This window comes from Oncorhynchus mykiss, chromosome 15 (assembly GCF_057628025.1).
Source record: "Oncorhynchus mykiss isolate SJ-2025 chromosome 15, ASM5762802v1, whole genome shotgun sequence".
In the NCBI taxonomy this organism is placed as follows: Eukaryota; Metazoa; Chordata; class Actinopteri; order Salmoniformes; family Salmonidae; genus Oncorhynchus; species Oncorhynchus mykiss.
This window is the reverse complement of record NC_143036.1, coordinates 31,501,399-31,528,149: the sequence shown is the minus strand read 5'-3', so window position 1 is coordinate 31,528,149 and position 26,751 is coordinate 31,501,399. Positions and strand designations below refer to the sequence as shown.

At 41.4% G+C, this 26,751-nt stretch overlaps 1 protein-coding gene across 14 annotated transcripts in view; it reads right to left on the bottom strand.

The window, feature by feature from the left end:
• The window catches only part of dnajb6b (DnaJ heat shock protein family (Hsp40) member B6b), a 47,245-nt gene extending 21,323 nt beyond the window's left edge, over positions 1-25,922 (bottom strand). For 6 of the 14 annotated variants that reach the window (XM_021563043.3, XM_090199911.1, XM_021563046.3 and 3 more), the window contains exons 1-4: positions 15,507-15,602; positions 10,847-10,962; positions 2,072-2,181; positions 140-202 (exon numbers count right to left, since the gene is read on the bottom strand). In XM_021563043.3, coding sequence (XP_021418718.1) covers positions 140-202; positions 2,072-2,181; positions 10,847-10,911 — 238 coding nt within the window. In that variant the 5' untranslated portion in view covers positions 10,912-10,962; positions 15,507-15,602. Of the gene's footprint in view, positions 1-139; positions 203-2,071; positions 2,182-10,846; positions 10,963-15,506; positions 15,603-25,639 lie in introns of those variants that run through there. The other 8 variants (XM_021563047.3, XM_021563045.3, XM_090199912.1 and 5 more) reach the window with 5 other exon arrangements.
• Between the last annotated feature and the right edge of the window lie 829 nt (positions 25,923-26,751).

Here is a 26,751-nt window from a genome sequence, read left to right as displayed (position 1 = left end):
GAGGATTGCTAGCTAGCTTTGTGTGTCATTTCAGACATTGTGTCATTATGTCATAATACTGTATCATATAACATACATGTTTAACCTCCAGATTTCCTAGAGAGGCTCTACATATCAAAACATGAAGAGTAATGTATACCTCTGCCTCCGTTTCCAGCCAAGCCTTCTTTACCATACCGGTCATACTGGTTCTTCTTGTTTGCTAGGGATACGAAGAAAAGGAGGGATTAAAGAGATCTGAAACTGTCAGGCAATGGTCACTGTGGATGTGTCCCAAATGGCAACCTATTCCCTATGGGGCACACTACTTTTGACCAGAGCTCTATGGGCCATGGTCTGACCTCGGTCAAAAGTAGAACACTATGGAATAGGGTGCCATTTGGGGCACTTTGAACTTGACAAAGTGTCGTTTCTGTTCTCCATTTAAATGAGAGAGAGCGCTGCGACCTTTGGATAATAATAGCTTCCTGGATATGAAACAGATCCTGCCTCATTCTCATAACTTGATACACGTGGTACATGTGAAATGGCCTTAGTGGCTCTTTATTACTACCTGCTTAGTTATAATGTATACACAAATCTATTGACTTGATGCTTGCTTCCAAATTACACTCAATGTTTTAGAGTTCACATTCAAAGAGTTAATAAACCATCAAGCGCAATCTCAGTCTTAAGACCCTTTCTTCTACCCAGTGAGAAAAATACATAATTTCAATGGCAAAACTGGTTGAAATCATGCCTTTTCAACCGGTCTTACAATACTGTCTCCTAAGTCTTAACATCCTTCCTCGAAGACCTCTCATAGTCTTCCACCTGTGCTTTTCTTTCACCGATAGGTTACAATTCTGTCTCGGAGGTGAATGCTGGGAAAAGGCCCAGTCAGAAACCTGAGAGTGTACGATGCAGACAAACCATTGGACAACTGGGCGAGAGCGTGGCTGTTTATGCCTATTTTCATGAAGGTCATAAATGACTTGATAGGCGTAAAAAAAGTGAAACGACAAAAAGAGCGACTACTTAAAGGCTTATACGAGAACCAAAAGAGGAAAGTCGACGTTCAAGTGTGTATACTCCACAGCACAAACGGTCCTGACGTGTGCTTTGAAGGGAAACAATTACTGGCCTGTTGTTAGCTGCTGTTGCTGGGAGAGCAGGACATAACGGGGACAAATAAATCGAGACAGTACAGTTCTCAGTTGTGCTCGCAGGCCTACAACTGCGTCCCAAACGGCACCCTATTCCCTATGCAGTGCACTCCTCTTGACCAGGGCCCGTGAAAAGTAGTGCACTGCATAGGGAATAGGGTGCCGTTTAGGACACAACTGACATCTCAGCGCTGTCAAGTACATAGATAATTTTAGTCCTGTAAGACAGACAGACAAAGGGTTGTTTTCAATGTGGACAAAGACAATAGTTATGGTGTGTTCACCATCTGGCAGCAACACATGACTGGTCATATGTTTGGGTGGAAACAAAGAGGTGAAAACATCATAGGGTGAACACACAAGACACCTAGAGTGATGTACCTTTTGGGGGGATTTTAAGCAGTCATGTAATCTGTATAGCAGAGAGATCTCACTAATCAAGAAGGCCTAGACCTCATGTGTGCATGCTATGTAGCTAGCCGTCTGTCCACCACATCGTACAATTTTACAGGTTGCAGTCGTATCACGTTACACATTTTAGTGTAACGGGTTCTTGTAACATTTCGAAAATGTACACTGACCAGGTGAAAGCTGTGATCCCTTATTGATGTCACTTGTTAAATCCACTTAAAAATCAGAGTAGCTGAAGGGGAGGTTAAAGGATTTTTAAGCCTCAGACATGGATTGTTTTTTTGTGTGCCATTTAGAGGGTAAATAAGCAAGAGAAAAGAAAGTGCCTTTGAACAGGGTATGGTAAGTAGGTGCAACGGTTTGGTTCAAGAACTGCAACGCTGCAGTTTCACGCTTTTATATTATTATTAATAATTTTTTTTTACATTTTACAACCGGATGTGGTAATGAGATCCGGGATTCGTGACATGTGCATTAGCATAATGAGGAGTCTTAGGTGGAAGGGGGAATCTTACCGTCTGACAGGACCTCATAGGCTTCTGAAAGCTCTTTGAACTTCCTCTCTGCATCTTCCTTGTTGTCTGGGTTCTTGTCTGGATGCCACTTTAGTGCTAGCTTTCTGTACCTACAGTATGGCAGATTACATATTTTACTACACATAGAAATAGACTTGCATGCACAGACATGTAAAGCCCAAAGATACCACCGTCAGTTCTCATCTAAGGAGATTGGTAATCTCACCATTCATTTCATAACAAATACCAACTACGTATAACCGTCAATATGCCACATTGTTCCATGAGTAGTAATTCAATTGAGAGAGGCGTTCTTTTATCATTCGCTGATAGAATTGTGGGTTGACGACGGAGGGCTGAGTGCAATCAATTTAACAGATAATTGCTCAAACTGTTTGCTGAATTGCAAACAGAGGATAAAAAAAAAAGAAGATTCAGTAGTCCGATTTCATCATTCAAATTACACAACCATCTGTGTCGTGACACTTAATTGGAAGACAAAAAAACAACCACAAGTGCAGGCAGAGCAGCAAGGTGTTGAAGGCTGCTAGCTCAATTCTCACCCACCCAGCAAAAAAAAAAAGTATATATAAATAAATATTTTTAAAAAAGGGAGGCAGTGTAAACTCCATGACTCTGCAGTCCAGGACAGCGGATTGTACTGATTCAGCAGTTCTCTCGGACTAAGCCAGGCCTGCGGCAGACAGTGGCTACGTCCCAAATGCATCCCTATATAAAATAAAATGATATTTAAACCTTTATTTAACTAGGCAAGTCAGTTCAGAACAAATTCTTATTTACAATGACGGCCTACCAAAAGGCAAATGGCCTCCTGAGGGGATGGGGGCCTGGGATGAAGACTAACATAAAATATAAATAGGCCAAAACACGCATCACGACAAGAGAGAGAGACACCACCAACACTACATACAGAGAGACCGAAGACAACATAGCACGGCAGCAACACAACATTGGTAGCAGCGCAAAAACATGGTACACAGATTATTGGGCACAGACAACAGCACAAAGGGCAAGGTAGAGACGACAAGGCATCACGCAAAGCAACCACAACTGTCAGTAAGAGTGTCCATGATTGAGTCTTTGAAGAGATGGAGACAAAAACGGTCCAGTTTGAGTGTTTGTTGCAGCTCGTTCCAGTTGCTAGCTGCAGCGAAGTGAAAAGAGGAGCGACCCAGGGATGTGTGCGCTTTGGGGACCTTGAACAGAATGTGACGGGAGGAGCGGGTGCACCACCTTTGACCCACACTAAATAGAAACTAGGGTGACGTTACAGACACGGGCACAGACACTATGGAGGATGGGCCTGACTCAGAGCTCCTCCATAAGGCTGCATAGAGACCACAGAGAAGGGATTTATCCTTTTATGACAATATATTCTGCTGAGAAGCACATTAAGACCTAGGACTCCTATGGCCCGAGGTCTGCATGGAGTCAAGCGTCTCTGTGGAGGAGTGCTGATCTAGGACGAGGTCTTCCCTGTCCATGTAATCTTATTAAAATGGGGATCTAAAAAGGCTAAACTGATTTTAGAGCAGCCCTTCTACTCAGACGCTGGATTACATACAGCCCCTGTAAAAAGGGTGTCCAAACTCACCTACAGGTGAAAGACAAAAACAAAAAAGGAAAACAACAAGAGCACTGGTGGGGTGCTTCAGGCCCGAGGTAAACCACATCTTGGTCGTAAGGCAGCAGTCTCACCTGAAGGCAGGGCAGGCCAGCCAAATAGGAACGATTAGTCGGCGGCAGATTGGCGTGGGGCGGCATTTCCCGAGCTAAACTGACAAAGACTTGCAACAACACACATACCTTAAAGAATTCTGCCCCAAAACAATGTAAATTTCTCTCAGTCAGTGGCATATGGGTTACTTAGGTGAGCGCTGATGCCGCCCCATAATAAGCAGTAGGCCTAACCACTTTGTCAAAGGGCAGGGGAGCAAATTATTATCCATGCCCAGCGTGCCTCTCGACGGTGTTGTTGGAGAGACGCGCACCGCTGAGTCGCTCCACAATGTTCCGTAAAAACAAAAAGGACCATAAATCATGTAGCCTGTAGCCTACAGTATAAAAAAAGTGCAGTTTTCTGTAGCCTACAGGCTGGAGATATATTTGACAATGTCATGAGACAAATACTTTGTACATCATGCATGTTTCTCCGATCAAATAGCTAACCTAAAATGGTGTCCCAGTCAAATACAAATGTGCTTCGATGTGAATATGACATGTTAACAAACAACGCTAAAAACAGGAAAGGTCAAAGTTAAATGGCCAATATCTGGAATGGAAAAATCAGGCTCCTCACAACTGCTGTCCAGGAATTTCAACCAATGATATACTTTCGCAAGGCACTGTACTCGGCCCCCTTGAACTTTGCGACCTTTTGCCACATTTCAGGCTTCAAACATAAAGATATAAAACTGTATTTTTTGTGAAGAATCAACAACAAGTGGGACACAATCATGAAGTGGAACAACATTTATTGGATATTTCAAACTTTTACAAATCAAAAACTGAAAAATTGGGCGTGCAAAATTATTCAGCCTCCTTAAGTTAATGCTTTGTAGCGCCACCTTTTGCTGCGATTACAGCTGTAAGTCGCTTGGGGTATGTCTCTATCAGTTTTGCACATCGAGAGACTGAAATTTCCCATTCCTCCTTGCAAAACAGCTCGAGCTCAGTGAGGTTGGATGGAGAGCATTTGTGAACAGCCGTTTTCAGTTCTTTCCACAGATTCTCGATTGGATTCAGGTCTGGACTTTGACTTGGCCATTCTAACACCTGGATATGTTTATTTTTGAACCATTCCATTGTAGATTTTGCTTTATGTTTTGGATCATTGTCTTGTTGGAAGACAAATCTCCGTCCCAGTCTCAGGTCTTTTGCAGACTCCATCAGGTTTTCTTCCAGAATGGTCCTGTATTTGGCTCCATCCAGCTTCCCATCAATTTTAACCATCTTCCCTGTACATGCTGAAGAAAAGCAGGCCCAAACCATGATGCTGCCACCACCATGTTTGACAGTGGGGATGGTGTGTTCAGCTGTGTTGCTTTTACGCCAAACATAACGTTTTGCATTGTTACCAAAAAGTTCAATTTTGGTTTCATCTGACCAGAGCACCTTCTTCCACATGTTTGGTGTGTCTCCCAGGTGTCTTGTGGCAAACTTTAAACGACACTTTTTATGGATATCTTTAAGAAATGGCTTTCTTGCCACTCTTCCATAAAGGCCAGATTTGTGCAATATACGACTGATTGTTGTCCTATGGACAGAGTCTCCCACCTCAGCTGTAGATCTCTGCAGTTCATCCAGAGTGATCATGGGCCTCTTGGCTGCATCTCTGATCAGTCTTCTCCTTGTATGAGCTGAAAGTTTAGAGGGACGGCCAGGTCTTGGTAGATTTGCAGTGGTCTGATACTCCTTCCATTTCAATATTATCGCTTGCACAGTGCTCCTTGGGATGTTTAAAGCTTGGGAAATCTTTTTGTATCCAAATCCGGCTTTAAACTTCTTCAGAACAGTATCTCGGACCTGCCTGGTGTGTTCCTTGTTCTTCATGATGCTCTCTGCGCTTTTAACGGACCTCTGAGACTATCACAGTGCAGGTGCATTTATACGGAGACTTGATTACACACAGGTGGATTGTATTTATCATCATTAGTCATTTAGGTCAACATTGGATCATTCAGAGATCCTCACTGAACTTCTGGAGAGAGTTTGCTGCACTGAAAGTAAAGAGGCTGAATAATTTTGCACGCCCAATTTTTCAGTTTTTGATTTGTTAAAAAAAGTTTGAAATATCCAATAAAATGTCATTCCACTTCATGATTGTGTCCCACTTGTTGTTGCTTCTTCACAAAAAAATACAGTTTTATATATTTATGTTTGAAGCCTGAAATGTGGCAAAAGGTTGCAAAGTTCAAGGGGGCCGAATACTTTCGCAAGGCACTGTATATAAAGCCTGGATTGCTATCTATTGGTCATTGAGTCTTAGTAACCACCGGTCAGCCATATTGGTACTCCCCAGTAAGAGCAGTGGTATTGGAATGCTACAGTATTTCAATTCAAATGTTTCAAAAGACAAAAACACTAAGGAAAATGTTATATATATATATATATATATTTTTTTTTTTAAATTTATTTGTATGTTTAGCTAAAATAATCATTTAAAAGTAAGCCCTATGCATTAACAAGTGTCAAAAACTAACGTAGACATTAAGAAATGCATTTGTAAAGCTTCCAAAATCTTTTTTACAATGGCGGAGTACCAAGATGGCTGAGCGATGGCTTTAATACAGCGCCCCCTGCCAGTCATCCAGGGTTTATATACACTACATTAACAAAAGTATGTGGACAGTATGTGTTATAAAGTGGTTGAATACTTATTGACTGAAGACCTTTCAGCTTTTAATACATTTGTGAAAAATGCAAAAAACATAATTCCACTTTGACATAAAATTTAGATTTTATCCATTTTAAATTCAGGCTGAAACAACTAAATGTGGAAAAAGTAAAGGGGTGTGAATGCTTTCTATATACAGTACATGACCAAAAATATGTGGACAAAATCACAGGCATTAATATGGAGTTGGACCCCCCTTTGCTGCTATAACACCCTCCACTCTTCTGGGAAAGCTTTCCACTAGATGTTGGAACATTGCTGCGGGGACTTGCTTCCATTCAGCCACGAGAGCATTAGTGAGATTGGGCCCTGACGTTGGGCAATTAGACCTGGCTCGCAGTCAGTGTTCCAATTCATTCCAAAGGAGTTCAATGGGGTTGAGGTCAGGGCTCTGTGCAGGCCAGTCAAGTTCTTCCACACCGATCTCGACAAACCATTTCTGTACGGACCTCGCTTTTTGCACGGGGCATTGTCATGCTGAAACAGGAACGGGCCTTCCCCAAAACTGTGGCCACAAAGTTGGAAGCACAGAATCATCTAGAATGTCATTGTATGCTGTAGTGTTAAGATTTCCCTTCACTGGAAATAAGGGGCCTAGCCTGAACCATGAAAAACAGCCCCAGACTATTATTCCTCCTCCACCAAAATGTACAGTTGGGCACTATGCAGTCAGGCAGCTAGTGCTCTCCTGGCATCTGCCAAACCCAGATTTGTCCGTTGGACTGCCAGATGGTGAAGAGTGATTCATCACGACAGAGATGCGCTTCCACTGATCTTAGGTTGGTGTTTGGCTGCTGGGACATGGAAATCCATATCATGACACTCCCTGATGTTGCTTCCAGAGGCCGTTTGGAAGTGGGTAGTGAGCGTTGCAACCGAGGACGGGTGATTTCTACGCGCAATGCACTTCAGCACTCAGAGGTCCGGTTCTGTGAGTTTGTGTGGCCTACCACTTTGCAGCCGAGTCGTTTTTGCTCCAAGACCTTTGCACTTCAACATAAACAGCACTAACAGTTGACCGGGGTAGCTCTAGCTGGGCAGAAATTTGACTGACTTGTTGGAAAGGTAGCATCCTATGATAGTGGCATGTTGAAAGTCACTGAGCTCTTCAGTAAGGCCATTCTACTGGCAATGTTGGTCTATGGAGATTGCATGGCTATGTGCTCAATTTTATACACCTGTCAGCAACGGGTGTGGCTGAAATAGCCAAAACCACTAATTTGAAGGGGTGTCCACATACTTTTGAGTATATAGCATACATCATTGGTTTCGAACGTGGGCTAAATTGACATGATAATCAGTGGGTGGCAGAACAGCCAGGACCGGGCCTGCATGAGAGAATACAACTACAAATACTTAAGTGCTTTTCCTGTGCATTTTTCAGAAGAGCTTCTGTCTGCAAACTACTTCATCCTGTAACTAACTGTCACAGAGAGGTGTAAACAGGGGTTTTCTTGTTACTTTACTTGACTGACTTTGTCCCCATGGGGAAATGTTGTTGCAGTGTCATGTACACATTTAAAGTGAGGTTTAAATACAAAACAAATTGACAATACACCTGTCATAACAGTTACACACCAATAAAAAGAGACTAGCCTGCTGGCCTTATTGGGTCGATAGGAACATTAGCCCTAGCTATTTAGGAGGGATATCACACCTGGCCTGCACCCAGAGGGGAGTAGTTCAAAGTCTGGGTACAAGAGGATTTTGTGAGCCTTGCGGAGTGGCCTGACCTGAAAGATCTCATCCAGGCCTGTCTGTTTGACTCAAAGTACATTGCTTATTGTGGTGATAATCCTTCCCAGCATATTTCTCTGGCTGACAGTGGCATTGCCAAACCAACAAACAATACAAAAAGATTTAAAAAAAATACTCAATAAAGGATGTGTAAAACAGAGTCAGTATAGTACAATTGACATTAACAGGCTACATGACCAAGGCGGCTAAGGTCCTATTCCCACTACGAGATATGAAGGAGAGTCTGAGGAGCGGTATGGCGAAAGATAATTTTACTTTACAATTCACATGACATTCTTGCCTTGCGGCTGGCAACGCGACATTCTTGGTCCGCAGCTCAAATTGACTGTAAATATCATAGTAGCCACTATCCAGTAAACAAACTATTCAACAATGACAGACTTTTCTTCTAAAACATTAAACGATTGAATAATGCAACCAAACCATATTAAACAAATTAAAATCATGTCCAGACAATTGCTACAGCATGTCTTCATCACATAACATTAGCCTATCCAAAAATGAACAATTAAACCTCCCATACAAATATAAAAAGTACACCTTACATTAAAAAAAAACAGGCTTCATTTATCAATATAACGCAAATCATTGCATGTGGTAAAAGCAAATTGCTACTGAAACGTGGATAAATCGGTGAATTCCCCACGACAAGCTGTTTTATATGGAAGCCCATACCCGCCACCAATTATTTTTTAATAAAATGACTCATTTTTTTTCAACGTGCACAATAAAATGCTACAGTCTGATCAACTGTAGCCTACCGATAACAACCACAGCTGCAGGTAACCTAGAGAAGCCCATGCGCTCTGATCCCATAGGGGCCAGGGGAACTGTAACACCATGTTTTTATAGCCTAAGCAATGGATATATAGCCTGAAAAAGGCAAACGTTTTTGTGTTCGGAGAAAATGTGAATGTGGTTGATAATCACACGTAGGGTGGCTAGGCTACCTCTGCCTTTTTAAATCCTAAATGATTGACTGGGATAAATCATTCAAGACAATAGTGATGACGGTGTATGAGTATCATTTTTAATTACTGATGCAAAGGCCTACATGATGCAACCCTGCATATGGCGATTTCAACCCTGTTAGTTTTTGTTCAACTGCAGTTGTCTCTGTCTAAAGGGTTTTCATCCTCCCTGGGACAGGAGTTTTATGTTTAAACAATATGACCTGATATAATAATCTGGTCACCATCAGAACCAATATTTAAAAAAAAAACATTTTACAGCTGGTTTATTACTACATAATACGGTACAACTAAGGTTCGGAGTTGGTTATGTTAGCCTGCTACCAGATAAGGAATGGGGGATGGGCTCCCATAGTTTTACGTGGCTCAGTGCAGCCGGCAGCTACAGTGTCAATTTCAGAATGGTAGCCTAGTGGTTAGAGCGTTCGGCCAGTAAACGAAAGGTTGCTAGATCGAATCCCCGAGCTAACAAGGTAAAAATCTGTCGTTCTGCCCCTGAACAAAAGCAGTTAACCCACTGTTCCTAGGCAGTCATTGTAAATAAGAATTTGTTCTTAACGGACATGCCTAGTTAAATACAAGGTTAAATTTTAAAAAATTCAAATGTAGCAGGCTGTTACTGCAATTTCAAGTTAAAACTTAATAAAAACATGATTCAAATATTAGGAAAATGTCTATTAAAGCTGTAGCCTTTTCAAAAACAATGCTCTGCCATTACCATATACACCGTAGGTGTGTTAGCTTAACGAGACAACTCTGTTTTACACTGCCCTGCTTCAAGGGGAACAACTGTCTGGCAAGTGTCATGAACTACCTCCGGAGGTAGAGGTCGAGATGTAGTAAGGGCACAAATTTACATTTGAGTAATATGTGTAACAGACGATATTTTTACAGGAAGTCTATTAAGTGCAAAGAGGTTCCAAGATTGAGGTAAAGCAGTTCAAATTGGCAGGGTTAGAAGTGGGTAGCCCAGTGTATCAGAGAGATGGGGTTACACAATTGACCTAGTCAGCGTTGAAACTGAAAGTGAAAAAAACAGTTCGCTTGTGTTTAAAAGACCACTTCTCGGTTAATTTAGTGACAGACGGTTATGTTACCATTGTATTCAACACTTAAACTGAAAAACGAGAAGAGAGGAAAAACACTCCCTTCACAGTAGAGTCGGTACTAACTTAATCCCTAAAAATAAATAAAAAAGCATACCTTAGATTCCCAAGCCTAGCAGCACAAAAGGGCAGATAATCATCTCACAATCATACCGCGGTTTTAAAAAGAGGGGTGCGCGTGTCCGTCATTCACAACACATTACTGGCAAAACGAAACGCGTAACGGTTCACAAAAGACAATAGGAAACCTTGATCACCGTGCGTGAGCGGGGCTGCTCAGTGTGTCTGCCGGTGTGTGAGCATGCAGGAGGTTTGCGACAGCGGTACTCAGCCAGGTTACGGGAAGCGGAGTGAGAAGAGTGGAAACTTTCTAAAGCATTAGCGGTTAGCGCTCTCTCCGTTTCTCCTCCGTTTCTATAATTAGTCTACTACATCCTAAAGAGAGTGTCCCACACTACTAAAGTCGACATGCGTGTTTAAAAAAAAAAAAAAAAAAGAGGCCATGCCGAACACGGGTACTCACGCTTTTTTAATGTCCTCGGCCGAAGCGTTTCTCTGGACCCCTAAGATCTGGTAGTATTCTGTCATGGCTGTTTTTCACTGGTTCCTTCTTCTAGACAGCAGTCTTCAGCCGTCTCTCTGCAGAGGGAGCAAAGCGCCGTTTATTAAAAAAAACAAACACAATGTGGAGGAACTCAATGAGGGGAAAAGCACAACAAAGTGGGGCCGTGACAGAGGCAGCCATGTGTGACAGCTAAGAAACCTCCCCTCCCTCCAGGCCCAGTGGGGTGAGAATAGAAGGGGGGAGGGGGGCAGGGCTTCACAGGGTGGCACAACTAAACAATGTAATCAACTGCCCTTAAAATAGAGCCCTCTTGAGCGAGCGAGAGAGCGCAAGAGAGAGAGAAAGAGAGCGCAAGAGAAAGAGGAGAAAGAAAGGAGAGCGCGCTGGGGACAAGACTTAAGCTAACATTAGCTCTAACGTTACATACTGATGGGGTAGAGTGATACCATGGTCTGCCAATATAAGTAAGAGTGAAAGTGTGATTTACGATCGCATATGGACGAATGAAGATCTGAAGCCACAGCCAAAACGCCCAAGTGACCCCCTTTCCATAAGCATTTCTTTACTGATATCATAGACGGCCTGGAGTACCAGGCGAAACATGCCCAGATATACAGTACTTCCATCACATACAACTCTTCCATTTCCTCGCTACTTAATGTGGCCAATGGGAGGCAGCTTTGAAAAGAATAAACTCCAAAGTGGATCTCTATGGGACGTCGTCTTCCCCTGTCAATTTACAGCCCCAGTAGTCATCTGCATGATCCACCAGACAGTGTTAACACTCCCGTACCACACGTTCAACCCCCACTGACACCCCAGTCACACTGTACACCCTTTATTAATTTCACATATTAACGGTCCAATTACAACTCAATTAACATACAGTGTCTATCACTGACATCAACTATTGTCATGGGAAAAATTCCTAAAATCCTCTTTAAAACAGGTTGATTTCATGCAAAAGTGGGTGTGTGTCTGACCACTTTCCAAACATGTGAGAGTTGTAACATTAGGGACATATCAAAATTTACTGGAAGGGGGGGGGGGGGGGGGGGGGGGGCTCCAAAATAGGGGAAGTTTGTCCATCCTTTTTTTTGTGTGGTTATTTAATTTTTTTTTTTTTAAAAGGCACAGGGGAGGGTAGTGTATTTCCCTCATGGTTTACTTTTTTAGATTTTACTATAGCATTTCTTCCATACTAGCCAAATTTCCTCATGTGCTTGCATGTACGTCCCCTTATATGTTTTGGTACTTCCCTTATGCTTTTCTGTGTGCTAACTTTTACTATACCACAGGTCAGTATAATCTACCAGTGTAACAGTATATCCAGCAAAGGTGGATCGATTGTCCAGATCTGCAATAGGCTAACTAGCATAATACCACATAAAAAACACATTCAAAGCTGCATCCATTTTTAATATGAATCCACTACAATAAATAGGAATAGCTGATAGGCAGCAGAGAGGCCAGGTCCCTCATTGCGCATGAAATAATAGTGAAGACAAGAGACACGCAGCTCAAAAAGCTCCCCTATTGATCTTGTTTAGGGACAATACAAAATTAGCCTACCTAGACTAGCCTACAACATAACGAATAATTGCATTATTGTTTTCAAGTGAGTACAAAAATTCTACTCCCAGCTGCAGTGAAAATGTCATTTTCAATAGCGGCGCAAAATTCCTGTGATTTTAATATTTCATTTGGATCGGTTGTGGGTCTAGTCGACAGTTTATAAGGTCTAGAAAGACACCTTAGCAGGCCAGTCTGGCTGTATTTTTTAAAACTTTTGATACAGAGACTTGCTGTCTGTTGCAGATCATTATTCTCCCAAGGCGTCCTATAAAAATAATAATAATAATGAGGATGTGGTCACATATGCTCCAGGCAGGCCCAGTTATTCAGGAAAGCTTAACTTGCGCTCTACCTCTTCTCCAATCCGAGCGGCTATTCCGCACGCACCCGAAAGCTTCAATGTAGCCTTCATATTTAGAAATTCACTTTTAACATGCAAACTGCAACAATTTCAAAGATTTGACTGAGTTACAGTTCATAAAAAGGAAAATCAGTCAATTAAAATAAATTCATTAGGCTCTAATCTGTGGATTTCACATGACTGGGAATACAGATATGCATCTGTGACCAGAGATTATTATTTATTTTTTTAAGTAGGGATGTGGATCAGAAAATCAGTCAGTATCTGGTGTGACCACGATTTGCCTCAAGCAGCGCAACACATCTTCACATAGGATTTGATCAGGCGGTACAGTTGAAACTGGGATTCGTCCATGAAGAACACACTTCTCCAGCAACGTCAGCGGTCATCAAAAGGTGAGCATTTGCCCACTGAAGTCAGTTACGACGCTAAACTGCAGTCAGGTCATGACCCTGGTGAGGACAACAAGCACACAGATGAGCTTCCCCGAGACGGTTTCTAATGAAGGCGAAGAAGCTGGCTGTGGAGGTCCTTGGCTGGCACGGTTACACGTGGTCTGCGGTTTTGAGGCCAGTTGTACATACTGCCAAATTCTCCAAAATGACGTTGGTGGCAGCTTATGGTAGAGAAATTAACATTAAATAATCTGGTAACAGCTCTGGTGGACATACCTGCAGTCAGCATGCCAATTGCACACGCCCTCAAAATGTGATATCTGTGGCATTGTGTTGTGTGACAAAACGGCAGATTTTAGAGTGCCGTTTTGTTGTCCCCAGCCCAAGACGCACCTGTCTAATGATCATGCTGCTTAAATCAGCTTCTTGATATGCCACACCTGTGAGGTGGATGGATTATCTTGGCAATGGAGAAATGCTCACTAACAGCGATGTAAACAAATCTTTGCACAACATTGAGAGAAATAAGCTTTGTGCGAATGGAACATTTCTGGGATATTTTATTTCAGCTCATGAAACATGGGACCAACACTTCACATGTTGTATTTAGATTTATTTTTTTTAGTGTAGCAGCAGATGAGATATTTCCTAGAATGTATAGAGCATACAAAGTATACCTAGTGGGTGTATATGGGGCGCCTAGTGAGCGCTACAGGGGGTATAGGAAGGGAAACATATAGAGAGTAAGAGCTGTGTTTATTGAGTGTCTCAGCGTTGCCTTCAGATCACAAAGATTAGGATGACCTACACAGGGAGGGGCCTGATTCTAGATCCACACTCCTACTCCGAAATGCTCGATGCATACGGCCCCTGGTCTAACAGGAGATCCTTCACACAACACCGGGAGAAAATCTGCATGATTTCCTTACTGTGGCCTCACACTGTTCAACACTTAATGAAACATCCATGACTAAGTAACAGTCATAACGCAACTAGGTCTCTGCCCGAGGCCTGGTATTCCCGGTTTATTTGGAAATCACATCAGATGTTTAAAAGAGTACAAATGGAGCATTGTGAAACAAAGAAAGTTGAGAGAGAGATCCAATACTCCAGTCATCAAAACAGGACATGCCCTATTGAGCAAGATTACCAGGTAAAAAGTGCATAGCTCAAGGTGCATACCTACCGATAGTACATTGTATCTGCTGAACGGCCACGTGGCTAACAGAGAGGCAACTTTTCAACGGTGGGTCTTTTGTAAGGGTTTCTATTTCTATGTAGCCCAATGGAAGTCCCAGAGACAGCAGATCTCAATTGTAGACGGCCAAAGCAGAGAGGACAGACCTGAAGTGAAGCTCTATGCTCTCGAGTGTATGTCCTAAATGGCATCCTATTCCCTAAATAGTGCACTACTTTTAACCATGGGCTCTGGTCAAACGTAGTGCACGATATAGGGAATAGGATGCCATTTAGGACTTAGCCTTGAGTACCTTACTGTAGCAGTTAGTCTGTTGTCGCATATCAAAAATAAATAATTACTACACTGTAGTCACGGTCATACGATCCATACTAAACCATAAAATGTTGTTATTCCAAAAGCTATGAACCTGCCAAGTGTTAAATCCTGGCTGAAAGAGAGTGAGAAACACATACTGCATGTACACAGGCAGCCAGTTTATTATATTATTTTCACTAATTGGTCTTTTGACTTCAGATCAGATCAGCTCTGAAAAAGATCTGATGTGAAAAGATCTAATGCGATTTGTCAAAAGACCAAATAGTGGTAAATATATCAAAATTGGCCTGGCTGTGTAAAACGCAGCCAGAGAGACAGATCTGTTTACATATTAAATCGACAGTGGGAGAATCTCTCTGCTGTTTACAATGACCTTCAAATGACCTTAAAAACACAAACTTCACTTGTCTTACACTAACTGACATAGCTTACAGTAGATACACAAACCAGGTAAACAAACACCATTACTCCACAGCACACTACTTATGAGTCAAATCAGCCTGGTCCTCAACTAAACCTGAAACCGTAGAGCAGCCCAAGTTCTTCAAAGATAGACGGAGAAAACACGACCAACGAAAGTCGTAGACATGTTCAAAGCTAATAGCCATGTCTACTATATCAAACAATACTTACCAAAGATAGAAATACGGCATAAACATACGACCCCAAGCCCAGGTTTAAAACAAACTGATACATGAAGGATATTAGTCAAGTAATATGTTCTTAACCACAAACAATAAATGAAATCAACTTTGTAGAGCAATCAGTTACCAGTTCCACTGGGAGTCCAGTTGTATCCTGTTTGTTTGTTTGCTATTAATAACCTCTGTGCCCTTTTCTGCTCTGTTAGTGTATGTGAGCGTGTGGTTTTTTGGGGGGAGGGCAGATGATGCCTCATGCACCTCCTGGTTGGCACAGTGATGGTAAACTTCTAGCAGGCCTGGTCAGTGTTGCTGTCCCAGAGCAGGGGATACACTCCTCTCTTCATCCTACACTCTTTCCCTCTCGTTTATCATTTTCCTTCGCTTGCTCGGTCCTTTCCCTCGTTCCCCCCCCCCCCCCTCGCACCCTTCCAATAGAACTAGATCATGAATAGGAGTCATGCTCAATAGATGAGCACAGGACCTATATTCATAAAATGTTCCATAATTTAACTGCTGATCTAGGATTAGTCTTGGCATTTATACCATTGTGAATAAGATATAATGGACAGGATAACTGATTCTAGATCAGCACTCCTACTCTGATATTGCCCTGGCCACTAACCCATCTCATGACTCTTTCTCAACAATCTCAATGTCTTGACTCAAGGCACATGTACTGCAAGTCTCCCTCATCCCTCATGTCCGTTCTAGCTAATGGATAAGAATACTGTCGGTGTTTGACAGCTACCTGTGCGAGTGCACGTCTGAGCTCTGAATGTGGGTCAATCAATCCAACAATGCCTCAGTGCATCAGATCCCTACTCAATGCAATGATCGATGCTATTCGTTCGACAGTATTGAACTGTTACAGTGGCCAGGCATAGAGCTAGACTGCTGACTAATGGACAGGAAATGCAAGTCATCACGACCAATTAGTTTGGCATTGTTAGAGAGGGCAAAACAAATGTGCCATGTTATTAGATGAATGGCCAAACAGTTGAGTTATAATAATGTCACAAGTTCATAAAGTGATGCCCTAGACATTACCTTAGTCAAATGCAACAATCCTACAATAAAGACAGAATCAGCAGTAGGGGGAAACGGCGCCACAGGCCGCCCCACCACCATTGCTATTATTTTTGTTGGCAACCTCAGGATCATCGCGCAGCATCGTAAAAATTGACGATGTCCAAGTGGTTCTTGGTTGCCGAGTTTAGGTTTAATGCGTCAGTCTGTGGTACCGTCTATTCAATATCAATTATCCCAGCTATACAGAGTGGTGTTGAGGCTATACAAGTATTTGTTTATAATTACATCGTTTACAAACAACGGGGATGAAGACAGCTTATATTTTGGGTGCTGTTGGGGTAGGACGGTTGAAAAAAGCTCATGAGGCATTAATGAATGACATTCAAGAATAATGAGTTACACAGTCAAAAGTTGGGACACCTACTCATTCAAGGGTTTCTTTATTTTTACCATTTTCTACATTGTAGAATAATAGTAAAGACAAATCTATGAAATAACACATGGAATTATGTAGTAAGCAAAAAAATCTAAAAATATTTTAGATTCTTCAAAGTAGCCACCCTTTCCCTTGATGACAGCTTTGCACACTCTTGGAATTCTCAACCAGCTTCACCTGGAATGCTTTTCCAACAGTCTTGAAGGAGTTCCCACATATGCTGAGCACTTGTTGGCTGCTTTTCCTTCACTCTGTGGTCCAACTCATCGCAAACCATCTCATTTGGGTTGAGGTCAGGTAATTGTGGAGGCCAGGTCATCTGATGGAGTGCTGCATCACTCTCCTTCTTGGTCAAATATCCCTTACACAGCATGGAGATTTGATGGGTCATTTTCCTGTTGAAAAACAAATGATCGTCCCACTAAGGGCAAACCAGATGGGATGGTGTATCGCTGCAGAATGCTGTGGATAGTCATGCTGGTTAAGTGTGCCTTGAATTTTAAATAAAATCACTGACAGTGACCAGCAAAGCACCCCCACAGCATCACACCTCCATGCTTCCCAGTGGGAACCACACATGCGGAGATCATCCGTTCACCTACTCTGCATCTCACAAAGACCAAAAATCTCAAATTTGGACTCATCAGACCAAAGGACAGATTTATACCAGTCTAATGTCAATTGCTCATGTTTCTTGGCCCAAGCAAGTCTCTTCTTCTTATTGGTGTCCTATAGTAGTGTTTTTTTTCCCCTCGCAATAATTCGACCATGAAAGCCTGATTCACGCAGTCTCCTCTGAACAGCTGATGTTGAGATATGTCTTACTTGAACTCTGAAGCATTTATTTAGGCTGCAATTTCTGCGGCTGGTAACTCAAACTTATCCTCTGCAGCGGAGATAACTCTGGGTCTTCCTTTCCTATGGCGGTCCTCATGAGCGCCAGTTGCATCATAGCGCTTGATGTCTTTCGTGACTGCACTTGAAGAAACTTTTCAAAAAAAAAGTTCTTGAAATGTTCCAGATTGACTGACCTTCATGTCTGAAAGTAATGGACTGTAATTTTTCTTTGCTTATTTGAGCTGTTCTTGACATAATATGGACTTTTTCAAAATAGGGATATCTTCTGTCTCCCCTACCATGTCACAACAACTGATTGGCTCAAACGCATTAAAGGAAAGAAATTCCACAAATGAACTTAAGGCACACCTGTTAATCGAAATGCATTCCAGGTGACTACCTTGTGAAATTGGTGTGCAAAGCTGTCATCAAAGCAAACGGTGGCTACTTTGAAGAATCTCAAATATAAAATGTATTTTGATTTGTTTAACACTTTTGTTGGTTACTACATGATTCCATATGTATTATTTAATAGTTGATGTCTTCAATATTATTCTACAATGTAGAAAATAATAAAAATAAAGAAACCCTTGAATGAGAAGGTGTTTCCAAACTTGACTGTATGCATGTATGCAAATAAAAGGTATACATTGTTCTCAGGATTTTTGTCAATTCTCCCGCGACACCATTGTCAGGTGACCTCACATGGGGTCGCAACCCTTAGTTTGGGAACCGCTGATGTAGAGTAAGGCATTGTTGGCAGAATAGATCGATGCAGTTCATTGCATGATTACTATAATTCACCAACACATGTCTTGGTAGTCCAAGAAATATTGTGGCTTCCTCCTTGCCGAGTGGCCTTTCAGTTATGTCAATATAGGACTCGTTTTACTGTGGATATAGATACTTTTGTACCCATTTCCTCCAGCAGCTTCACAAAATCCTTTGCTGTTGTTCTGGGATTGATTTGCACTTTTCGCACCAAAATAGGTTCATCTCTAGGAGACCGAACACGTCTCCTTCCTGAGCGGTATGACGGTTGCGTGGTCCCATGGTGTTTATACTTGTTCATCTGTACAAACAATAGTACACATGGTACCTTCAGGCATTTGGAAATTGCTCACAAGGATGAACCAGACTTGTGGAGGTCTACATTTTTTTCTGAAGTCTTGGCTGATTTATTTTGATTTTCCCTTGATGTCAAGCAAAGAGCCACAGAGTTTGAAATATATCCACAGGTACACCTCCAATTGACTCAGATGATGTCAATTAGCCTATCAGAAGCTTCTAAAGCCATGACATAATTTTCTGGAATTTTCCAAGCTGTTTAAAGGCACAGTCAACTTAGTGTATGTAAACTTCTGATCCACTGGAATTGTGATAGTGAATAATAAGTGAAATAATCTGCAAACAACTGTTGGAAAAATTACTTGTGTCATGCACAAAGTAGATGTCCTAACAGACTTGCCAAAACTATAGTTTGTTAACCAGACATTTGTGGAGTGGTTCAAAGATGAGTTAATGACTCCAACCTAAGTGTATGTAAACTTCCAACTTCAACTGTAAGTTTCCCGCAGTTAGCCAAAAGTTAAATTGCACCCGTAGCCCATGGGCAGGTAAGGGCATTTACACAGCCACTATACAAATACTCATTAAAACAATACAAATACATTACATACAATAATATTTAATTCTAACAACAACACTATCATTATCTGAAGAAAATAAAGAGGTGGCAGAAGAACAAGTGCCGGGAGGGAGGGTGTGGTCAAACGTGTCCATAATTGATATGGGCTTGTTTAAAATAGTTCATTTGTGGTATCAGGTTGATTGTGGAGGTCTGCACACTGAAAAATGTATAGTAATTTAGACAAAAAATGCATTGAGATACCGATCCGTCATCAACATGCCACTCGTGACAAAAGCTACGGCTGAAATGTCATTGCCAGAATCCATAAATGAAATTGTGTAATGAAACATATGTAACTGCTTGAAGCAAAGGTCTTAAGCCATGGTTTTACAAATTGGATTGTACAACCCAGAATGAAGGGTTTGAAAGTGTCTGTGGTTTTATGCGTGGATTGTTTACTACTTTGATAGTTTAAGTAATAACCAAATTAATAAAATGTCATGATAATTATCAGAGTGAGTGATAAGAGGGAATGTGATGGAAAATGTTTGTGCTTTTCTAATAACCAATGTCTGTGTTCATGCAAGTGACTGAATGTGCCTGGGAGGAATCCTCACTATAAGCAATTTCACCCAGAATATCATTTTGAGAACCAAAAGGCATCTCATTTTCAAGGTCCCAGCTTTGGAGCGAAGAAGCTTCGTGAGGTATTGGTCAGTCACATGCAGGAACTAAAGTTAATGATGTATTAATGATGAATAATTAAAATTATGTAAATCATGCAAATATAACTTGTCTGTGTAAGCAGTATATAAGAGAACTAACGGGACTGCCCCGGGGGAGCTCCTGACCGACATGTGTACATGGTGCATTGAGTTGGCTGGAACCTCTCCAGCGCACTGATAATAAAGGACGATTCATTTAATATTGACCTCAGGTGTCCCTGGTGTTGAATTTCCACAACAAATTTTCCATCATAGTTACTTAAGGCCTAAGGTGGTTGGTAACATATTGTATATTTGCAAATTCGTAACATATTGTATATTTTTCAAATTTGTAACAAATACGAAATATAATTGTTAACATATATGAAATGAATTATGTATTAATTTGTTGATGTCCATACCATACGAAATGTAACATATCATACTAAATGGAGTATGATTTACGTACAGAATAATATGAAATGCTCCAAGACCAGGTTGGCAGGCAAACTGCAGAAGGGGCGAACAGGCTACTATTCCCCATCGTTTAACAGTTCAATTTTGATAGCAAACTACAAGCTGAAAAAGTATATGAACAGATTTGAACAAGATTTCATGTTGCTAAACCGCTGTATGATCCACTTTAAAGGCACATGCAAATGGTGCAGGAAATGTACTCTTGCATTCTCATTTCAGCTGGTTGCTAGGGTAACTGAGTTGTGTGAGTGACAGCTGAGGTACAGAGGTTAGGTTGAGGGGGGTTATTAGTGTGAAGACGCAGACAAGGTACCTAGCCCCAGAGCCTACCCGGTTAGAAGTGGAGAGAGACACACACTGAAGACGTTTGTCCACAGTGTGTAAGCCAAGCAGACGAAGTTCACACAAAACACGTTCAGTTTGTTAGGCTATAGTCTCTCATGAAAGACAAAACATTCAAATGTTAGGTTACATCTGTCGGTAGGCTGAGCGATATGGATTATGAGAAACATTTCTACCGGTAGACTGTTTTTTGTTTTGTTTTTTTGAGTCACTCATTATTTCTGGCGAATCACAATTTTGGCCGATTTGCCGATTTGGCCCAATCTTGCGAGATTTGATCCTGGGTTGCCGAGACTAAAACAAACATTTTCAGTTTGTTAAGCATTATACTGTAGTGCTGTGCCAAAATACATTACAAGGTGGAAGCTTCTGAATACAATATTTGATGAAAGCAATTAAAAGATCTTTCATGGGGATTTATGAAAACTAGAAAAACAAGTGAGCACACAAGGGTGCCAAGATGTTAAATCTTCCCAGACAGTTTGATTCAATTGCCAAATCCAACTGTGGTAAAATCAGACCAAAAAATTGTTTGAGTTTGGAAATATACCCATGGGGCCAGCATAATATCTCATGTCTAACGATAGTATGCGCCTCACAACTTTTCCAGGCAGTTTATAACTATTGTACACTTATAAATCTATTTGACTGGATCAACTACAGACTACTATCTAGAGTCCATAGTATTAACGCCCCCATACACACCCATTTTGTACAACTGATGTAGAACGCATTTGACAAAACTGTTGTGATCGAACTGAGCATTTGTCTGAACAAAAATGTTTACACAGCTCTTGTGGAGACAATATTTTGGTGCAGACAAACTCCGTTGCGTCACAAGAATATCAGTTGTATCATAGCCATTGTGTCAAATGTGTTACGCAACCCGAGTGTGTACGGGCCAGTATGAAGAAGTCAAACCTCATCAATAATTCCTGTGTAAAGGAAAGATAGAGTAGCCTACTTCTACTGACTAACAGAGGTTCCTATCGCCCAGGGCAGGTTCTAAAATATGATGACTCACTTCTTTGCCAACTAGTGAAAAAGTTACAGCCAGGGATAAGGGGGAAATGAGACAGCCACTAGAATTAGGGAGAAGTACTATCATTAACTCTTCCTAAGAACTCTTTGCCTACCTTTGTGTAAAACGCACAGGGAAAAGGCTAGCGAACTTGTTTTAGATTCACATTTGCCTGATGGTAAGAATCGGGTCGAGTTGTTAGGGGGATGCATAGAACCACAAACAGTATCAGACATTCAAGTTAATTCATGCATAACTTCTGTATGTAGGCTACATGAAATTTAACTCATTTTCGTAACTGGCATCTAGTGAGAACGTGGTTTCTGTGACATAGGGAACAACACAATGTGCATTCAATCCCCAGATTAGTGGCACCATGCTGTAAAGTCATTGTGAGCCCACTGGAATTCAGGCATCTTAATGGACTCCTGTCCTCTGCTAGACAGAGTTGGCCCTATCTTGTGGCAGTTGAGGTGGTAATTCAATGACATAATTAATAGTTACTGTGCTCTCTTTATGAAGCATCACCTATGCCTCATTACTTACAGTAAAATACTTTATGCTTAATTGTTCTGTAATATGCTTAGTGGCAAAGAATGGCAATTGATACAGTTGAAGTTGGAAGTTCACATAGACTTAGGTTGGAGTCATTAAAACTTGTTTTTCAACCACTCCACAAATTTCTTGTTAACAAACTATAGTTTTGGCAAGTCAGTTAGGACATCTACCTTGTGCATGACACAAGTAATTTTTCCAACAATTGTTTACGAACAGATTACTTCACTGTATCACAATTCCAGTGGGTCAGAGGTTTACATACACTAAGTTGACTGTGCCTTTAAACAGCTTAGAAAATTACAAAAAATGATGTCATGGCTTTAGAAGCTTCTGACAGGCTAATTGACATCATTTGAGTCAATTGGAGGTGTACCTGTGGATGTATTTCAAGGCCTACCTTCAAACTCAGTGTCTCTTTGCTGGACATCATGGGAAAATCAAAAGAAATCAGCCAAGACCTCAGAAATGTTTTTTTGTAGATCACCACAAGTCTGGTTCATCCTTGGGAGCAATTTCCAAACGCATGAAGGTACCACGTTCATCTGTATAATCAATAGTACGCAAGTATAAACACCATGGGACCATGCAGCCGTCCTACCGCTCAGGAAGGAGATGTGTTCTGTCTCCTAGAAATGAACGTGCTTTGGTGCGAAAAGTGCAAATCAATCCCAGAACAACAGCAAACGACCTTGTGAAGATGCTGGAGGAAGCAGGTACAAATGTATCTATATCCACAGTAAAACAAGTCCTATATTGACATAACCTGAAAGGTCGTTCAGCGAGGAAGAAGCTACTGCTCCAAAACCGCCATAAAAAAGCCAGACTAAGGTTTGCAACTGCACATGGGGACAAGATCATACTATTTGGAGAAATGTCCTCTGGTCTGATGAAACAAAAATAGAACCGTTTGGCCATTATGACCATCGTTATGTTTGGAGGAAAAAGGGGGAGGCTTGCAAGCCGAAGAACGCCATCCCAACTGTGAAGAATGGGGGTGGCAGCATCATGTTGTGGGGCTGCTTAGCTGCAGGAGGGACTGATGCACTTCACAAAATAGATGGCATCAAGAGGGGGGAACTTGTGGCTATATTGAAGCAACATCTCAAGACATCAGTTAAAGCTTGGTCGCAAATTGGTCTTCCAAATGGACAATGACCCCAAGAATACTTCCAAAGTTGTGGCAAAATGGCTTAAGGACAACAAAGTCAAGGTATTGGTGTGGCCATCACAAAGCCCTGACCTCTGTGAGCAGAACTGAAAAAGCGTGTGCGAGCATGGAGGCCTACAAACCTGACTCAGTAACACCAGCTGTGTCAGGAGGAATGGATCAAAATGCACCAACTTATTGTGGGAAGCTTGTGGAAGGCTACCCAAAATGTTTGACCCAAGTTAAACAATTTAAAGGCAATGCTACCAAATACTAATTGAGTGTATGTAAATGTCTGACCCACTGGGAATGTGATGAAAGAAATAAAAGCTGAAATAAATCATTCTCTCTGCTATTATTCTGACATTTCACATTCTTAAAATAAAGTGGTGATCCTAACTGACCGAAGACAGGGCATTTTTACTATGATTAAATGTCAGGAATTGTGAAAAACTGAGTTTAAATGTTTTTGGCTAAGGTGTCTGTAACCTTCTGACTTCAACTGTAAATATTGAAGATAGTGTTTTTGTCATTCTAGATTTGAGAATAAGTCTAAACTATCTCCTTGAAATGTTATAGCAAAGGTGTGTCATTAGCATATTGTATACTACTGATGCCAATGCTGCACTGACAAAAACAAATACCATAGGAACTGTCTGGTTGAAAACATTGAACTAAGTTAGGGAAACATTGCCCTGTCCTTCAGCATAAATGCATGGTACCTATTACCCCAAGATGTACTCTTAAGGAGCCTACCATTACTCCTTAAGGTCCAAGATCCTTGTGTGTTATTTTCACTGTCTCTGGAAGCTAAATACTCCATCTAAACGTGAATTGATTTCTCAATTGCGATACGGTTCTAGAAACATGAAGCCCTTTACTTTCATATCACATTCAAATAATGTCGCAAATGCAAAATATACACTGTAGACTTTTAACCAGCTTCAGAGTTTTCAGCGGATATTTTTTTCCCATTGTCAACAGGTTTCTGGCGGCCTTCTGTTGACATGCTAAATAGCTAACTAGCACTGGTGGTCCCTCGGTCTTGTTTCTGTTAAGCTAAACACGCACTGTAACATGGATATATGGACATATGGGAACACTAACCCTACAAAAGGTGTGTATCAATTTAACCTTTTATTCCTCACTGATATGAAAGATAAGGTCTTTATGCTTCCAAACCCATATTTATTTAAACTTTAACTAGGCAAGTTAGTTAAGAACAAAAACTATTATTTGACAATGACGCCTACCCCGGTCAAACCCTACCCTAACCCGGACGACGCTGGGCCAATTGTGCGTCGATGAACTGCGTGATGCTGTTATCAGGGCTCTTATCAAAACTCCCCCTTACTGAAGACGCCTTCGTCCAATGACTCGTATGTGTAATGTAATGGCACAGATTCATTATCAAGGGCTAGGTACCTACCTATACATAGATCAAAAGCAATAACTAATATGACACCCATTGAAACAATATTCTATACCTATGATGAAGTTCGTTTGAGCTGACTGAAGGGCTTCAAATACGCAGCTGCAACAGAATATAGTCAAGTGACAACGGCTCCCAACTCCGGTCGAATCACTTAGGTCAGTGTTTCCCCAACTCCAGTCCTCGGGTACCCCAAGGACATATTTTTTTTGTGTGGCCCCGGACAAGGACACCTGAATGTACTCGTCATCAAGCCAATGACTTGTTGAATCAGGTGTTTTTGTCTGGAACAACAACAGAAATGTGTGCTGTTTGGGGTACTCGAGGACCGGAATTGGAAACACTGGTATACGTGGGCTCGCGACGCTGACAGGAGCGAGACGCTACAGCGGATTTTAACACTGACACAATTACTGCGTTCATGGCAAATTGGAACTCCAAAAAAACACGAGATCCGACTGAGATTTTTTTTTTAATGGTCATCCAACTCAGATTTCAAAGTCCGATCTCTGGTATCTTTCTAGAGCTCGACTTTCCCGACCTGAAGATCACCGAGGTCGTGAGTTGACCTCGCCCCCCGAGAACCCAAATTAATCATCACCAGCGACTACATTAACGTCCAAATATTTGAGGAAAAATGCGCTCACCTTCCACCCCAGCTGAAGAGATTTGTCCGTGCCTTCGTTTACTGACCTATGTGAATTCCAATGAACTAGGTTTTGTTTTTAGCGATCCGTCTATAGTTGGAAACTGCGTCTACGGCTATTCTGCTTGTGGTACCTCATCAGTGTTTGAACAGAGCAACGCTTTCTCAGATGTCATATATACATGGATAGTCTCGTGACTGTAAAACACCCGTATGCCAATAGGAGCTGTGCAATTGATGCGCTCTGCGCACATGTGAACAACTGTCACTTCCTGCATTAGATAGAGGGGGGTTGGGAACCGTTGTGAATGGTGACGCTGGAATTTGTTAATGTTCTGGAAATGGCCAATTTGCTCGAAGGGTTATTGACATTACTCAACACCGGTTTGCGTTTCAATGCTAGAAGTGTATGAAGGAATGCGAAAGTATTGGAAAGGTTCAATTTTATCATGCAAATTCACGCCATCTGCTGAGCAAACGTAGCCTGATGTAGTCTGCAAATTGTGTTATTATAATCTCATTCAATAGCATATAATAAGTAATGGAATTTTCTAAACTACATGGGCAATAATTGAAAAATTCCTGTGCTATTTGTATAGATCTAAAGGTTATGCGTAGCCTAAACCTTATTTTGATCCAGTGAATAGGCAAATAACCCAATTGAAATTACAATACCCCTAATAGTAAATCTAGAATGATTCAATTTAGTCTATTCCTGAATTTTTATGAAATTGACCCCAAAACGGAGCAGCCAAGCCTGCTTCGATTTCACCGACTGTTCAACTGTAATTGTACCAGCTCGATATTACGATTACCCACAACGACACTGAAGCGGTCAAGGCCGTCTGCAGGTGCCAGGGACGCAGTCTCAATGAAAGTGATAGATAGTCTATTAATTACGGACATTGTGGCGGTCAATATCTAATTAGCTTCGTGAACATGGCCTATAAGGAAAATAGGATCAGAATATGGAGCGCAATAGATAATGAGGGTGGACGTTTATGGCACAATATTATATTTTCTCATGAGAGGGAGAGATTATAGGACTTTAGTGCATGTCTATGAACCGGTTTCCCGGACACAGTTTAAGTCTTGGCCGAAAAAAAGCATGCT